Genomic DNA, 17,175 nt, shown 5'->3' with positions numbered 1-17,175 from the left:
GTTTGATCTCCTTGCAGTCCAAGGGACTCCTAAAAATCTTCTCCAGCACCACAGATCAAAAGCATCAGTTCTTTGGTGCTCAGCTTTCTTTATGGTCTAACTCTCACATTCATACATGACTATTGGAAAAACCATATCTTTGACTAGATGGACCTTTGTTGACAAAGTAATGTCTCTGCTTTTTAATATGCTGTCTAGGTTTGTCATGGCTTTTCTTCCAAGGAGCAAGCATCTTTTAATTTCATTTACTTACTTACTTAGTTCAGTTGCCCAGTCGCATCTGACCCTTTGCGACCCCATGGACTGCAGCACGCCAGGCTGCATTTACTGAAGTGTTTTTAAATGGACATGAAATGCTTGTTCCCTTTGGGGTCCATTTGCATTGCTTAAAAACCAAAAAGCTGGTTTGGAGGCAGTGTCTGCGGTTCAAAAGCAGAAAGGGGTGGAAACGCTCATGCAGGCCCCACTTTGGAAATCCCCTGCAGCCCCTTCTTCGGCTCCCCAAGGTGCCCCCATGGCCCACGTTAGATGAGCCTGGTGTTGGCAGCCTGGTGGACCCTGCAGATTGACATCCTCAGAACCCTCCCTGGAGCCTACGCTTTCAACCTGTGGACTTCCTGCACTTCCCCTCATTCAACAGAAACAGGGTCCCTCTCCCTTTGGGGACCACCTGAGCGGCAGCACAGCCGGGCCCCTTGCTCCCTGTACAAGCTTGCTCGGGCAGCTATGACAAAGTTCCACATACCTAACGGCTATAATGACAGAGACGTGTGGTCTCCCAGTTCTGGGGGCCGGACGCCCAAGGTGTGGGCAGGCGGGCCGTGTGGTGGTGTGGTCCAGTCTCTCCCCTAACTCCTGGTGCCATGCAGTGATGTCTGCTGTACAGAAGCGTCACCCCAGTCTCTGCCCTCATCCTCACCCGGCACCGACCTTGTGCCCAGGTCTGCCCTCGTCATCCCCCTTCTTACAAGGACCCGGTCACCCTAGGGCAGAGTGTCCAGCTGCAGACGGCCTCACCCTAACTTGATCACATCTGCAATGAGATGTGGCCAAGTTCTGAGGCCCCAGGTGGGCACGGGGCAGGACTTCAACATGTGAACTTTAGGAGAAGTGAGTCATCCCACCATGCCCTCCTGTCCCACACCCAAAATGAAGCAGCTTGGCCTGCAGAGGGGTCCAGACTGACCCAAGCATGTGTGCAAGTGTGCTGAGTCATTTCAGTCCAACTCTTGGTGACCCTACAAACAGTAGCCCTCCAGGCTCCTCTGTCCATGGGGTTCTCCAGGCAAGAATACTGGAGTGGGTAGCCATTCCCTTCTCCAGGGGATCTTCCCGACCCAGGGATTGAACCCGGATCTCCTGCATCGCAGGAAGATTCTTTACTGTCTGAGCCATCAGGGAAGACTGCAACAAACCACGTTACCTCTCTGAGCCTCAATTTCTCAGGCAAACGTAGGCACGGCCAAGGCCTTGGTGGCAGGTTGGGGGAATGAAGGAGTTCTGGAATGGCTCTAGGTGGCCTGCAGCCCAGGTGCTCAGACTAGTCCACGGAGAAGCACACAGCTGCAAGGTGGAAGGAGTCTGGGGAATATCTGCACAACGTAAATCTCTTCCTTTCTCTCTCTCCACACGTGTGCACACCTATGCACAACCAGGAACACACAACCACACGCATACATAGATTCACTCACGCACGCACGCACACGCACACACACACACAGGCACACGCCCACATGTGCTGCGTGCTAAGCCCTTTCAGTCGCGTCCGACTCTGTGCGACCCGATAGACTCTAGCCCGCCAGGTTCCTCTCTCCAGGGATTTCCCCAGGCAAGAACACTGCAGTGGGTCGCCATGCCCTCTTCCAGAGGGTCTTCCTGGCCCAGGGATCGAACCTGCGTCTACTGCATTGCAGGCAGATTCTTTACCGCTGGGCCACCTGGGAAGCCCACATACCCCCCACACACATGCAGACACTCGGGGAAATTCACACACACACATACACAGAGGCATTAGTCTCTTCTTTCCATCCAAACAAAACATCTAGTGGTTAAAAAAAATAGTAACTTTCAAAACAGGGAATTGAAATGTGTCTTTAGCCCAGTTTCTCAGATACGATTATATATCTTAAGACATCAGTTTGGCACAGATTCCATCATCATCACAAGCAGATTCTTTCAAGTAAAACCTTCAAGTGTGTCTGCAGGCTGCATCCTCATCTATTAAATAACAACGTAGAGCAAAATACTTTTGATCACTCCCCCCGCCCCCACCCCATTGTCCCACAGCACCTCCAACAGCCAGGACCCCTTGCTCCAGCTGATCCTCCCCGTGTGGGCAAGGGTGCTCCCAGCCGTAGAAAACGCACAAGTGTCCCGTTTACAGCAGCCCACTCCAAGCCAGGACGGGGGCTCCTTGCAGCGTTGACGTGCTGGTTGTTTGAGAGAAGCAGGAAGGGTTGGGGGGGTGTATTCCGTTGGCCTGGGCGGAGCAGCCGGCTGCCAGGTGGGAAGGACGAGAGCACGGAAGTCAGGGGTGGAGCCCTGCACGCCCGGGTCGGCTTGGACGGCGGGGACTCCAGGCCTCCATCGTCTGGTCTGTACCCCGGTCCTGGCAGCCTGAGCTCGGAGCCGGCCGCGGGGCGGGGACGCTCACGGCCTCCGCTCCCTCCCCGGGGCGGGGGCTAAGCTCGGCCTCCCCGGTCCCGGTCCCGAGGCCTTCTCTGCTGCCGCCGCCGCCGCTGCCGCGTGGAAGCGACCCTGCTCGGGGGAGGAGGCCTGGCCTGGCCGCCGCGCAGCCCGGCCGTGCCCAGGAGCAGCCGCACCATCTCGTGGTCCTTGCGGTCCAGCACGCGGGGCAGGAAGAGAGAGGACTTCTGCGTGCGGCGTGTCTTGAAGCCCCGGCGGGGCCGGCCCTTGCCGTTCACGGACACGTACCACAGTCTCTCGGCGCTGGGCTGGCGCCGGGCCCCGCGCCCGCTGGGCGCCGTGCGGTACAGGCGGGAGGCGTAGGTGTTGTAGCCCAGCTCGTGGATGCGCTCCACGAACTCGCACTCGGCGTTGTAGCTCTCCTGCGGGGCGGGCGGGGGCCAGGGTCAGCGCACAGAGCCCCCAAGGACGCAGGCGGGGAGGGGAGCCCTGGGCCGGGGTCTGGGCGGCCTGGGGGGGTGGCGTGGGGACCACCCCGTCTCGCAGGTCTGGACAGACAAACGCAGAATGGAAGGAGCTTTTGCCAGCGCCCCCCGCGGGCTGCTGTGAGGTGTCTTCAGTTAGGGGGCTGGGCAAGGGGCAGGTATGTCTTATGCCAGGCTAGGCTCTAGTCCCAGCTGTAGGTGGACAGACACGCCAAGCCCCCCTCCAGCACTGTTTCCCTCCCTGCACTGTGCCAAGGGGCACGGGGACAGCTGGCCAGGAGGACTGGCCTCTTCTCTGGGAACTGACCATGAGGCGGGAGACCCTCAGGGCCCCTCTCCATCAGCAGAGGGGGGAAGGGTGCAGGTGGCCCAGTGGACCGCAGCCCCATTCTCCGGGGTCACAGGCTGTTCGGGGCCAGACCTACAGACTGGACAGCTTATGATCCCCAAGGACCTCAGGAAGCAAGATGGGAAGCGCCAGCCATCTCTCTCTGGTGACTCAGGAGCCCAGAGGCAAGGCTGGAGAGCATCTGGGGGAGGGCCTCCCCCTATAACCGCAGCCCCTCCTCTGTGCTCTGCCACCCCTCAGTGGATGCTCGGGGCTCTTTGGGTCTGCATACGGATGCCACTGCCTGAGATTTTACAGACGGGGAAACTGAGGTCCAGAGGGGTGCCAGACCCCAAATCACAGAGGGATCTGATGCCCCTGTGGCCTGTGCCCACCCCCTGCGTGTTGTGGGGCCCTCTGGGGTGGGTGGGTGGGATGGCTCAGGACAGACCTGCCCCACCCCCATGCCGCACGCTGCTTCAGCATCTTACACCTGCCGCCCCACCCCGGCCCACATTGAGTGTCTGTGAAAACCTCGGCAGCTGAACCAGCTCTCCTCCCAGGCCCCTCCGTCCTGGAGAAGGTACCTCCTCCCGGGCTGAGGCCCATCCTGCAGGAAGCCTGGTGGGTTTGCTCTTTGCTGGGACACTTGGGGGCGGGGGCCATTGAAGGGACACAGAGCTGTGACAGGGGCTCAGGCCCTGCAGGACGGCTTCTTGGGGGCGGAACATTGTTTGCACCTTGAGGGGGCTCCTGGATGGGGGGAGGCTACGGGTAAAGGGCCAAGACGAGCTAGAAAAAGGCATCACAGACGCACCAGGACGGCAGGTCCCAGTGCCTGTCCCACCCCCGCGGTCCCACCCCAGACTCTGCTCCCCAGGGGCCCTCCCCAGAGCCACCCCCACCCTGGGCTCCACCTGCTCAGACTGTACTCCTTGCCATCACCCTCGTCCTCAGGGAGGCTGCTCCTCCTTCTCAGCTTTGCCAGCTCCTGGGGCTGCTCCAGAAAAATCAGCCAGGGCAGGGCAGAGGCAGGGACCAGGCAGAGGTGCACAGGGAGGGTAGGCACCCTCCCAGTGGGGTGACAATTGAAGGGGAGGGCATGTTCCCGTGGGGCAGGAGGGGGCAGGAGGGGGCAGGAGGGGGCATGGGCACTCCGGGCAGTAGAGTACAGGGAAAGTATGGGGTTGGGGCTGGGAACAGCAGGGCTTGTTCTGGAGAAGCCAAGGGGTCCAGAGCCTGAGTGGGGATGGGAGCTGTGAAGTGACGGTGGGAGGAGGAGGCAGAAGGTGGTCTGGGTTGCTCCACTGTGAGCTGAGCTAAGGAATCTGGGTGATAATCTGGGGGCGATGGGGCATTCCTGGAGGCCATCAGGTGAGTGGATTTGCAGTTTAGGGAGATGACTGATCAGGTACCTAGCACAGAGTGTGACATATGGTAAGTGCTCAGGACACTGAGGAATGAATGCCAGGTAGATGGAAGGAAAGAAAGGTGGATGGGTGGGTGTTGATGGGTGGATGTGTGAATGGATGGATGGACAGATGGATAGATGGATAGATGGATGGAAGGAGACAGGAGGGAGGGAAGGGGGCTGTGGACTGGAGGAAGGAGGCCTGGAGGCCGGTAGCTGGGTCCTGAGACCGCTGTGATGGTCCAGCTGGGAGAGGACGAGGGCCTGAGATATAAGGGCACGGGGCGGGGTGGAGGGAGGCCAAAACTGAAGACAGGGATTCAGGAAGTGTGTTCGAGGACTTGGAGGCAGACTGAGTGTGTGGCTGAGAAAGAAGCAGGTGTCCACCAGGACTCCCGGCTGACCTTGGGTTTAAGTGAGTGGCTGGTGGGGTAACAACCACGGAAGGGGAGTCAGGGGAGCTTCTGGATTCAGCTGGAGGTGTGCTGCCCTCTGCCAGGGTGGTCTCTGAGCCATCAGGACATTTGGGGGGGACCTATAACTCTGAAGGGAGGTCAGGACTGGGATTGGGGGCTGTCAGAAGCAAGGGCCGCTGACCCACAGTGGATGAGCTAGCCTGGAGGGCGAGAAGCAAGGTGATGGCAAAGACCAGGGACTCAGAGAGTCAAGAGGCAGGGCAGTCGGAGCAGCACTCACGGGCAAATTGGGGCACCCAGGACGGGGACAAGGGGTGGCAGGAGTGGCCCCTGGGCTGCCTCACCTTCCAGCTTATCTGCAACGTAGTGAGGCCTCCCATGCCAGGCGCTCTGCCAAGTCCCACCCCACCCAGCTAGACCACCGGGCTACCCGCGTGGGACCAGGAACCTCTCCTCTTCTGTCCCCGAAGCGAGCGCTGCCAGCTCTCAGAGACAGAAGCCATAGGGAGACTCTGGCCCACCGGGCACGCAGAATTCTGCCCCCTAGGGTCCTGGCCTGGGTCTCCCATGGAAGACATGGCAGCAGCCAGATGCTTCCTCTCCTGATTCCAGCTCTACTTGCCTCCCTGTGTGAACAAAGGCCACCCCTGGTCAGTAAGACCTGCATAAGCACTGCACGCCAGTTAGGCCTCCCCTCGCCATCAGGGATGGGAGTGACTGTGGGTGGTCCAAGCCCATTTCAGGAACAGAAAGTCAGTTTTGCTCGCTCCGCACCAAGGGGGAGGGCTGGAGGGGTCTGGAAAGCCACCGTCCACCTCAAGAAAAAGTCAGACCAGACCCTGGGCTAAGGGCATGTGTTTATAAACCACACTTGGTGTTTACAGACTAGAGGAGGCTGGGCACCCGAGGGTCCCTCTTCCCAGACATAGACTCCCCCAGGTCACAGAAAGCAAATGGGTATCTTCCTACTTCTGCATTTCCTTTAGCCAAACCGTGAAAAATCTGTGATGGAAAAAGCTGCTTAAAGGAGGATTTCCCTGAATTTCTTGACGGTGCTTTGCCTGACTTCAGACAGGCGGGGAAATGTCTCTGTTTCCCCTGCAAATGCAACCGAACGGAGGAGATGGTCCTCGCCTGCGTCGTCTACGTGACGGGGGTGGGTGGGGGGAAAGCCTCTAACTGCCCAAGGAGCATCAGCGGAATTGCATGTAATGACTAGTTGGAGGTAGGAAACTTCCTAGGACATGTATTTCACTCCATGTATGTCCCGCCCCTGGGGGATGGACACCACCAACGCCCACAGTCACGGGACCCCTTGTTGTATAGAGACCCAGATGGTACAAAGACTGGGCTCCAAACCTATGTGCCTGGGACATGGGCCCCATCGCCCTCTTGGTTCCCTCCTACCGACTCACAGCTCTTGCCTTTCTGCCCTGTTCCTCACTCTGCTCTCAGGAATGCTCTGTCTGGGTGAGCCCACAGAAGACCTTTTGCCTTCTGGACACCCTTGCTTCATCCCCAGGCTCGCCAGGGTCCATTTATCTTGGTAGAAACTTGGGGCACAACCTCTCCTCTCCTCCCAGTTACCTTGAAGGTGACCACAGAATGCCTGGGGAAGCGTTTTCTCATCCCACAGCACTGGAGAACATAGGATATCTCTACCCCGTCAGCTGGCAGCCGCCTCTAAGCAGAATCGGGCAGAACAGTGCCGGGTAGGGAGCCATGGGACCTGGGGTGCTGGTCCCTGCATGTCCCCGGACAGAGCGTTACGCTGCCCGTGTCCCTGTGTGTCCTCTGATGTGACGTCCAAGGGAGCCGGCTGCTCCGTTTGTGCCCTGCCCCCAACACAAGCCCCTGGACTCACCGAAGCGTAGAGCCGACCCCTCTTGTTCATGGCCAGGTACCGCCCGGAGAAGAGCCCCTTGATGGCCACAACGCCCACCTCCACCGCCGTTATCTCCAGGATGCCTGTGAGGAGTCGGACAGCCTGTCACTCCCTCCACCTCCCACAGAGCCTGGCAGGGAGGGCTGAACACCCCATTTCCCTGCGCCAGCTCTGGTGGGGGGATGGGGGTGCTGAGGGCAACCCACACTGAAAGGGGGTGACTTTGGAAGTTTGGGGGAGGGAGAAACCCCTGGGTGGAGGTGCAGAACGGGGAACACCAGGGAAGGTGTCTGCAAGGAGAGGAACGCAAACCTGGGAGGGAAGGAAACCAGTACCTCCCCACGCTGGACGTGAGCTCCCTGGAGCCTCTCCAGCACTTAGAGAGCTAGTTTCATGATGGGCTGGCCAGACACGCCAGCTGAGACTGGGGCTGAGGGACTTGCCCAAGATGGCACACAGGTGTCTGAACCGGGATTCAAACCTCTTGAACGTGGCAGTGTCTGGGCTCACTGGAGTGCCTCTGGGGGCCTGGGAGGGGGAGCTGGGCCCTTGGCAAGGTGAATTGATAATGGGATCCACCAGCATATTGAGGGTGCCACCCAAACCTGCTGGCAGTGGACGTGGGTGGGAGATAATTGTGTTGAGCCTGTAGGGTGTTGGCAGGGAGCTCACAAAGGGAAGCCACCTGTGTTCACCCACTCCCCACCCAATGGAAGACAGTTTAAATCTCCCCTAATGCCTTCGGTTAGGACCGAGGGCACTTTTTTTCCCCCTGGGGAGCCTGCAACAAAGCCCCACGTGGGGCCACGGTGCCCCTGGGGTAACAGCCGGTGCCCTCTCCAGGGGACGCCTGTCCGGTCCAGCGTCTTGCCTCCGGCACATGTCAGCGATCACAGGGCCAGGGCGCCGGCCGCCAGAGGCTTGCCCGGAGCGTGCGGGGGCCCGGGAGGCACAGGATGCCGGCCTCTAGGCTCTCTGGGGCGCAGGCTGGGCGGATCCCCCCCCCTCTCCCGCCCCGCTCCATCGCGCCGGCCTAAAGACCATAGTACCCGCGTCTGGATGTGGGACCAGGGCGGCTCTGGGCTGCCCGCCTTGGATGCCTCAAGAATTTGGATGCTCTGCGACTCCCGGGAGTGGGAGGGGAGACTGGATTTGGACAGAACCGAAGAATCGCTACCAGGCGGGCTCAGGGGCTTTCGCAGTCCCGTCCCGCGCGCAGTGGACGCCCTGGTAACATTTGGCTTCCACCGCGCGGCTCCGGAGGCGTCTTCCGAAGACGCCCTCGCCGCGGCTTTCCTGGAGGAAGCAGAGTTTTCCGGCCGCCTCTGGAATACACCGCGCCTTTTCCTGAGCCCGGGGCAGGGGGAGGAGCAGATCACGGGGCGCAGCGGGGGACCCCGATTCTCTGGCCACACATCCCGCCCACTGAACTCCTGCCCGGCCCCGAGCTCGGGTCTCCAGCTCCTCACTGAGAGGAGCTGCGTCGAATCCCCACGGCCCTGCGCTCCTCCTCGAGAAAGGACTCCGCACGAGCTCGGGTCCCCGTGGCCGGAGGAGCCAAACCTTGGGGCCTTGCGGGACTCCGGCTCGAGCGCAGTCCGGGCGCGGATTCCGGCTGCGGGGCGGGGTGACAGTGTGCCCGCGCCCCTAGCACCAGGTGGACGCCCCTGCGTGCTCCTAAGCCGCATCCTGTGGGCCCCCCACCGGCGACCCAGGAGCTCATCCCGCCGGTCGCTCGGCGGCCGAGGGCAGAGGCGGGAGGGCTGGGGACTCCGGTCTGGGGACACGATTCTCTATCCTTGCGGTCGCCTCCCAGGATCCCCGGGAGTCCCGCTCTGTCCGGTGAGCTTCTTCCGCGCGCCGGGGCGGCCACCTGGGCGGCCGCGAGCCGGGAGGGCGGAGGGGATGACGGGGAGCCCCGAGGGGATGACGAGGAGCCCCGAGGTCGGCAGGAGGAGAAGGGGTCGAAATAATAAAGAGGACGATAAACGCCTTGTCCAGGGCCTTTTCTCCGAAAAACTCAAAGGGCTCAGATTTGTCGGGACCACCGAACCCAACCGAGCGGGGAGTCCCCGGACGGCTTTCCTCACACCTCCTCGGACCAGAGGCGGCGGGGCGCCGGGGGCAGCCACGCGCCGGGGGCAGCCACCAGCCGGGGCCTCTTCGGACGTGACCCGCCGCCCCACCCCAGCTCCCCTCTCTTCAGCTCCCAGACGTTGGGGGAGCCCAGGGGACCCGGGCGGTCTCCCTCAGGCCGCAGCGTTGGTCCGCGTCCCCGGGCGGGAACCCTTGCCTGGCCAGCCCCCGCGTGGGCACCGCTCCTTCCGGGGGCGCCGGACACTCACTGTAGGCACTGTTCTCCAGGCTGCCGTTGACGCGGCCGCTCGGGTGCAGCTGGAGGTGGTACTTCGTGGCGCAGTAGAGCTTGCGGCGCCGGGGCGCCCCGCCGAGGTGCTCGTAGACGCCGCCGCGGCCGCCCGCATCCCGCCGCGGCCGCGCCACGGGGCCCGCGGCCGGCCAGCCGGGCTCCAGCAGGCTGAGCAGCAGCAGCCAGATCAGGTCCATCGTGGCATCGCGCCCGCCCCGCGGCGGCGGCTGCAGGCGAGCGCGGCGCCCATGGAAGGGACGGCGAGCCGAGCCGGGGCTAGGTGCTCGGAGCCCGCTCCCGCGCCTGGCGGTGCCGACTCCGGCTCCGCGGAGCGGGGGAGGGGAGGGGAGGGGAGGGGAGGGGAGGGGAGGGGAGCGGTGGGTGCGAGGGAGGGAGAGGGAGACAGAGAGAGAGAGAGATCTTTTAATTTTCACCCCGAAACGGGTGAGATTTCCGTTGCTGCGCAAAGAGCTGAGAGAAAAGACGGTTCAGTAACAAAAGGCTGATGCGGTCCCCAGGCAGAGGCGCGGGAAGCGCGCGAGGGGCGGGAGGCCGGGCAGGGTGGAGAGCCGGGGCAGGGCGCGGCGTCCAGGCCGGGCGCCCCCCGCGCTCGCTCGCCCCCCGCGTGCCGCCGTCGAGCCGTGGCTCTGCTCCGCCGCGCGCCCCGCGCCCGTGCGCCCTCCCGGTTCTGAAAGGTCCCTCCCCCGCCCCCTCCCCCGCCCCCTCCCCCAGACCAATTATGCCTCCGAAAATTATAGACCGAGGCCTCGAGGCGGCCGCCCCAGGCCCTGTCACCCCCTCCCGCCCCTCGTCAATCCCCTGGCACAATGGGAACGCCGCCGATGACTGATGTCCGCGAATACAACTCGCGGGGCAGTCGCGCTGACAAACGCCCATTAAAGGCGGCGCATAATGAAGGGGGCCCGCGGAGCACCGCAGAGGGGCGGGCCCTGCGCGCGGGCGCGGGCGCGCGTGGGGGACCCCGAGGTTCTGACTGCGCCCAGGGCTGCCCACTGGAGCCAGGACGCTGCCCTCGGCGGCCCAAGGCTTGAAGGTGCTTTATCTCCTGGCGCATCCCAAGCACCCGGCACATGGCGGGAAGGACGAGGTTTGCGTTTGGAACGTCCAGTGTCAGGAGCGCGCCAGAGAGGGGGCTGGGGCTGTAGGAGGGCGACAGTATAGCTAGAGAAAGGGGCACAGAGACAGACAGCCCTGGAGAGCAAGAGAGACAGACACAGACAGCTCAGAGAACAGGAGAGGATAGGACAGAACGGAGAGAGACTGAGGACCAGAGATGGGGACCCAGAGAGCTCGGGACAGATGGCTTGAGCAAAGCATGGGGAGCCTGCTAGCCACCGAGAAGGGAGATGAGCGGAAACTGGCAAAGGTGGGTGGGCATCCCCGCCGGGTGGGTTGGGAACAGCCATGTAGAAGCCCCTGTGCCTCAGGGGGCCCCTCCCCTCCGGATCCCAGTGAAGAGGGGCCGAGGATGGAGTGCTGGGAAGAGCTACATCCTCACCCCCTCTTTTGCTCCCCCACCCACCCACCCACTCTGTGCTCCTGCAGCCCCCTGCCCAGCAGCTGGTACTGACATCCAGGCTCAAGCAAGGGTACTTGGCGGGCATGAGGGCTCCCTGTAGGGTCCAATAGTCTAGGCTCCAAGTTCAGGGGCTTGGGGATGAGCCCAGTGGGCTGGCGTCCCCTGTCCCTTCTACCTGCATAGGGATTTGGAACCTTGGTCCTTCCTTGGGGGAAGGGTTGGGGGGGCACCAGGGGCTCTCTTGAGCTGCAGGAACTAGTGCATCCCCTTGGGATACGTCTCAGTACCCTGACCTAACACAAGCAGGGCAGCATGTTCTCAGTGAGCCCTCCCCAGCACCCGCAGTGCCTAAGTGGCCCTGGGCCAGCCCTGGGGCATCACTCAGTACCCCAGTCCCAGGAGAAGTGGCTTCTGGCTACATTCGGTCTAGTCAGAGCCCCTGAACAGTTGAAAGAACAGGCCACCGATTGCTAGAGCCCCATGATGATGGAGCCGGCTTTACAAGGAACAGGACCGCTGTCAGGCAGCCCCTGAGGATGGAGCCAAGGGCAGTGCATTGGGGCTTCACCCACGGAGCTGGCCTGGGGCTATTGGTCACTTGAACTTCCAGTAAGAACTCAGGAGAGACATAGCAAGGGTTGTAGGTGCCCTGCACCCACCCCAGTCTGCCTGCGCCCTAGAACTGGTTGGGGGGGATTACTGCTGCAGAACAGGGGTCCAAGAGTGCTGAGAGGTCAGGAGCTTCTGCCGGTTTTGTTCACTGTTGTACTTGCAGCTTCTAGACTGTGCTGGGCACAGAGCAGCCCCTCAGAACCTACCCCATGGATGAATGAATGAATAGCTCAGCTGCTTCCTAGTCCCATGACCTTGGCCGTGTAGCATCACCCTCTGAGATGCTGGCTGCTTGTGTACATTTCTGTCGTTCAGTCACTAAGTCATGTCCAATTCTTTGCAACCCCATGGACTGCTGCACTCCAGGCTTCCCTGTTCTTTGCTGTCTCCTGGAGTTTGCTCAAACTCATGTCCATTGAGTCGGTGATGCCATCCAACCATCTCATCCTTTGTCACCCCTTTCTCCTCTTGCTCTCAATCTTTCCCAGCTTCAGGGGCTTTTCCAATGAGTCGGCTCTTTGTATACGGTGGCCAAAGTGTTGGAGCTTCAGCTTCAGCATCAGTCCTTTCAGTGAGTCTTCAGGGTTGATTTCCTTTAGGAAAATATCTCAAATACAGTGAGAGAAACTCAATGAAAGTACCTTTGCAAAGGCCCCACCACCGTATCGGTGCAGAGGCCGACCCTATCACTAAGGGACCACAGTTCATTATGCAAACCCGGCGCTGTGAACAGTTAGGCCAGGACAGCAGGCCCCCACGCCCCAGGTTCCTTCCAGCAAACCTGACTCCCCATGGGCATTCTTGTTAGGGGAACTCCTCTGAGGCAGCTAAGCTCCCTGGCCCCGGCAGTAACCTCTGGGCTGAAGTCAGAAAGAGTGTCTAAAAGCCAAAATTGCTGTCTTCCCCACACCAGGCTCTGGGGCAGCCCCTTCCTCTGCTGATGTTTGGGGGCCTCGCTGACCCTCCTGCACCCCAGCCCACCGCCCACAGCCTCTCCTTCTCTGCCCCGACCTTTGCTTTCCTACCCACTGAGTCTCTTGGTCATTGAAGTCTCCCTGATCCCCCTCTTTCCTGTCCCCAAGACTCCCGCAGACCTGGGCTTGGCTCTGAATATTGCTGGGCTGCCAGGCCCTAGGATGCCAGGGCATAGCCAAGGAGGGGTGCCCGATTTCCTGCAAGCTTCCTGGCAGGCACAGAGGCGTGCTGGGCCAGGTCGGGGCACCCACAGAGCCCACCCCACGGCGACCTCCCCCTCAATACGGAACCAGGTGGGGGGTGTGTAATTCGGTAATAGCGAGCCTGTTAATTGCTACCAAATGGTCACTGCTGCCATTTGACTAATTGGTCTCCTCCAACCCCAGCCTGGACACTCCCAGGCCCAGCCCCAGCTGGCCTCCTACCACCAGTTCTGGGACTTCTGCTGTGAGTGTCCTCACCCCCAGATCCCCTCCCAACCCTATCTGGTATCTGGGTGACCCCCCTGACCTCACTCAGGTCCAGGCCTCACACCTCCAGCCGCTTCCCCTGGAGAGGGAGCCGGGGAGGGCGGATGGAGAAGAGTGTTCTGTGATGTGGTCCCAGCCTGCCCACCGGGGTGACTATCAGATGTGGTGCTGGCTTCAGGCCCCAAACTCGCTCTAATTACCCCCTGTCCCCAAGAGCAGTGGGAGAGAAGCCTGGGCCACAGTGGGCCAGCTCGGAGCCAGGGTAGCCCTGCTCAGCCCCGCCTTAGAGATGAGAAATGGAGGCTCGGAGACCTGCAGAGACTGGCTGAAGTCAAAAACCTTCTCATCATGGCAAAAGAAACCTCTAATCTTTAGCTGGGAGGCAAGGTGAGGGGTCTGGCACCTCCATCTGGCCCCTCGACCCCCACAAGTAGGCTGAGGGTCCAGGGCTGAGCGCAGGAGTCTTTATTCTCTGGCCCCAACTTTGCTTCCAGCAAAGTCAGAAGATAAGGAGCAACAGGGATAGTCCTTGAGGGCAGACTCTCCAAGCCCAGCTGGGGCCAGTTTTTGCCAATAGACGCTGCCTGTGGGTAGACCAGTTGACTGCGTTCCCCTGCCAAGACCACCCACTCCTAAGGGCAGAATTTGGTCCCAGTGCCAGGTAAGAGCCCACTCACTGGAGGGCTCTCTCTCTCTCTTGAGGGTCTTCCTGGATGCACCCAGCTGGGGGCCCCCTTCTCGCCAAATATCCCAGGATCCCTGGGCTGCAGGGGTGGTGGGACCACTGGCACCCAAGAGGCCCTGAACATTGCCTGTGGGCAAGGAGAGTGAGGGCTGCTGGGCACAGAGAGGAGGGGGTCCCCACTCTCCTATAGGCCAGCAGAATCTTGGGGCGGGTCATCCCCAGTGCGGGGTCCTAGGCCAGGCAGCTCATCAAGGAGGGGAAGGACAGACCCAGGAGGGTGACCCAAAGTCTGGGGGCCTCAGGGATACTGCTGCTGCTGCTGCTGCTATGTCGATTTAGTCGTGTCCAACTCTGTGCAACCCCATGGACAGCAGCCCACCAGGCTCCCCCGTCCCTAGGATTCTCCAGGCAAGAACACTGGAGTAGGTTGCCATTTCCTTCTCCAATGCATGAAAGTGAAAAGTCAAAGTGAAGTCGCTCAGTCGTGTCTGACTCCCAGCGACCCTATGGACTGCGGCCCACCAGGCTCCTCCATCCATGGGATTTTCCAGGCAAGAGCACTGGAGTGGGGTGCCATTGCCTTCTCCGCTCAGGGATACTACTGCCATCCAAATCAAGTGTTTTAAATTATTCATTTATTTTTAATTTTAGAGCTTCAGTGAGATGGAATCCACACATCCTAGAATTCACCCTTTTAAACTGTACAGTCCAGTAGTTTGTAATACACTGCTGTTCCGCATTCATCACCACAGTTGATTTTAGAACCTTCTCATCGTCTCAGAAGAAACCTTGAACCTCTAGCTGTTATTCACCTCTTCCTCCCTCCCCCACTCAGCCCCGAGCAACACAGATCTACTTTACGTTTCCATGGATTTCCCTATCCTGGACATTTCACGTGAATGGAGTCATGCAGTTTCTGTCTCCCTGTGTCTGCTTTCTTTCACTTGGGATAATGTTTTCGATGTTCAGCTATGTGGTAGGGAGTGTCAATGCTTCATTCATTTTCAGGGCCGAGTAATAACCCCTTGTATGGGTGGACCACATTTTGTTCATCTCATCATCTGTTAATGGACCTTCAGCTTGCTTCCTGGCTATTATGAAGCTCCAAACTGAGCCTGAGAGGAGGAGGAAGAGGAATTCTTTCAGGATTGTGAGGGGGATAGGGGAGACACACCCCATGGCCTGCCCCTAATACTTCCCCCTCCAGACGGAGGGCAGCCTCTGGCCCCTGGACCCCCTCAGTGCCTGGTGAGGGGCCACACACAGAGCAGCTGGAGCTACCAGGAGCCTCCAGAGATGGTGGCCTGGCCAGACCTCTGCGTGCCTCAGTCTCCCCCTCTGTGACAAGAAAGACCATCCCTCCTCCTGCATGTGCTGGGTGTGAGGACTCAGTGAGGGAAAACCACATCATACCCCCTGCAGGCCATCAACTCACCCACAGGGACCATGACCCCCATCAAGAGCTGGTGCTTCTGAAGCCCATCTTGAAAGATGAGTCAGTGTAAAGAGTAAGGATGATGACCACGAAGCTCAGGCCACCACCACAAAGTCCCATAGCCTGGGTGGCCCAAACAGCTGACATTCCCTGTCTTCAGTCCTGCAGGCTGGACTCCCAGACCCAGCTGTGGGCGGGGCTGGTCCTCCTGGGGCCTCCCTCCTGGGCGTGCAGACAGCCATCTCCTCCCCGTGTCCCACAGGGTCGTCCCTCTGAGTGTGTCTGTGTCCTGAGCTCCTCTTCTTATCAGGACCCCAGTCCTGTGGGATTAAAGTCCACTCTAGGGACCGCATTTTACCTTAATTACCTCTTTAAAGATTGTATCTCCAAATACACTCATGTTATGAGCAATTAGGGGTTAACGGCTTGAACATATGAATTTAGGGAGATGCAATTCAGACTATGGTAAGTGCTGACAATGAGGTGTTCCCCTAGGCCTGACTGCATCAGGGGCTTGGGCTGAGATTCGCACGCTCCTCTATCAGGGTCTGGCGGAGCCTGGTAAGAGCTACGGAAGCAAACCCACGCCCACATTACTTCTGTTCCCCACCCCATCCAGGTCTTTACACTCGCTGGTCCTTCCCCCACTGGGTACCCATTAGCCTTTTCCTTCTAGAAACTTCTGCTGTTCTTACAAGCAGCTCCCAGCTCCGCAGGCACAGTGAGTCTCTCCTCTCCCCACGTGCCATCCTGATTCCAAGGCCCCTCGGGGTCAATTTCCCACTGCTTCCCATGCAGACCTCGTGTCTTGGAGGGTGGGCAGGCTCTGTCTGTCTCTGTGCCCTGTGTCCTGCGGCCAGGATGATTGAGAGGTGACCAGGAGGTGCGGGACCCTGGGGGGTGAAGGATGGGCATGAAGAGTGCTCTCAAGGCGCTGGCAGGGAGGAGTGCCCTGGCCCCCACCCGCAGGGACCGGCGTCCTCCTTGTGGGCACCTTCACCTCCCCTGGGCCCCGGGCACTGCTGCCTGACCTGAGTCTGCAGAGAGAAGCGACTGCGATCTGAGCCCTCGCTGGGTCCCCCCAGGAGGCCGCCGGGGGACAGGCAGGCTGACAGGTGACATCAGTGGACGGTGGGCTCTCACCTGGAGGGCTGGTGCAGCAAGGCATGAGGGAGCAAGGCCAGGAGGCAGCCAGCCGGGCTCCCGGTTACTTCTGTTAACAGGAAGCATCTCTCATTTCCCAGCTTCACGAGGCGGGGCGGGACACTTGCGTCCCTATCCCCTAACCGGTGGGCTGCCCTCCGCAGAGTGAGACAGGCTCCCAGGCCCCCCCTAGCCCCCACCTCCATCCTTGCCAATGTTGCCTGCAGGCCCGCTGTGCCCACCAGGCGTAGCTGTAACGCCTCACCTTCAGGGCAAGGAACTTGAGCTCAGGCACGGGCTGGCCCCTGCCCGTTACTGCTCCCGCAGCCCCTGGGATCACAGGCTCTGCTGCCCCCGGGGACCTCTGTGCTGGCTGTCCCCACCACCTGCAGCACCCGGTCCCCTCTCCGCTTGCCTAGATTCTCCCTGCTCTTGGTGATCCAGCCCAGAGGCCCGCCTCGGAGGGGTGTGCCTGCATCCCTCCTCCCCACACTCCCTAGCTGGGTCAGGAGTCCCTCCCCCTGGCTCCCTGTGTCCATCGAACCCAGGGCCCTGGAAGGTTGTAAGGAAGCCAGGACCAGTCTGCTGTTCTCTGCTTCCTCAGTGTCTCCCCCCGGGCTTGGCCTGAATCAACCCCCACCACAGATGAACGAATGAATGAAATTCCCATAGCACCTTTGATATGACAGTGTTTGCCATTTGCATGAACAAAATGCAGAAAAGAAGCTGGAACTATGGGCCTGACGATCCTGGCCCAGGGTGGGAGGCAGGGGACA

At 60.5% G+C, this 17,175-nt stretch overlaps 1 protein-coding gene across 1 annotated transcript; it reads right to left on the bottom strand.

Moving 5' to 3' along the window:
• Positions 1-2,666: 2,666 nt before the first annotated feature.
• Positions 2,667-9,736, bottom strand: FGF3 (fibroblast growth factor 3). The gene is made up of 3 exons (XM_055583290.1): positions 9,517-9,736; positions 7,151-7,254; positions 2,667-3,068 (listed from the first exon to the last, which is right to left on the bottom strand). Exons 1-3 carry the CDS (start codon positions 9,734-9,736, stop codon positions 2,682-2,684), a joined length of 711 nt encoding a protein of 236 aa, XP_055439265.1. The 3' UTR covers positions 2,667-2,681.
• Positions 9,737-17,175: the final 7,439 nt, after the last annotated feature.

This window comes from Bubalus kerabau, chromosome 5, assembly GCF_029407905.1.
Source record: "Bubalus kerabau isolate K-KA32 ecotype Philippines breed swamp buffalo chromosome 5, PCC_UOA_SB_1v2, whole genome shotgun sequence".
NCBI lineage: Eukaryota > Metazoa > Chordata > Mammalia > Artiodactyla > Bovidae > Bubalus > Bubalus kerabau.
This window is presented reverse-complemented; position numbering and strand designations above follow the sequence as displayed.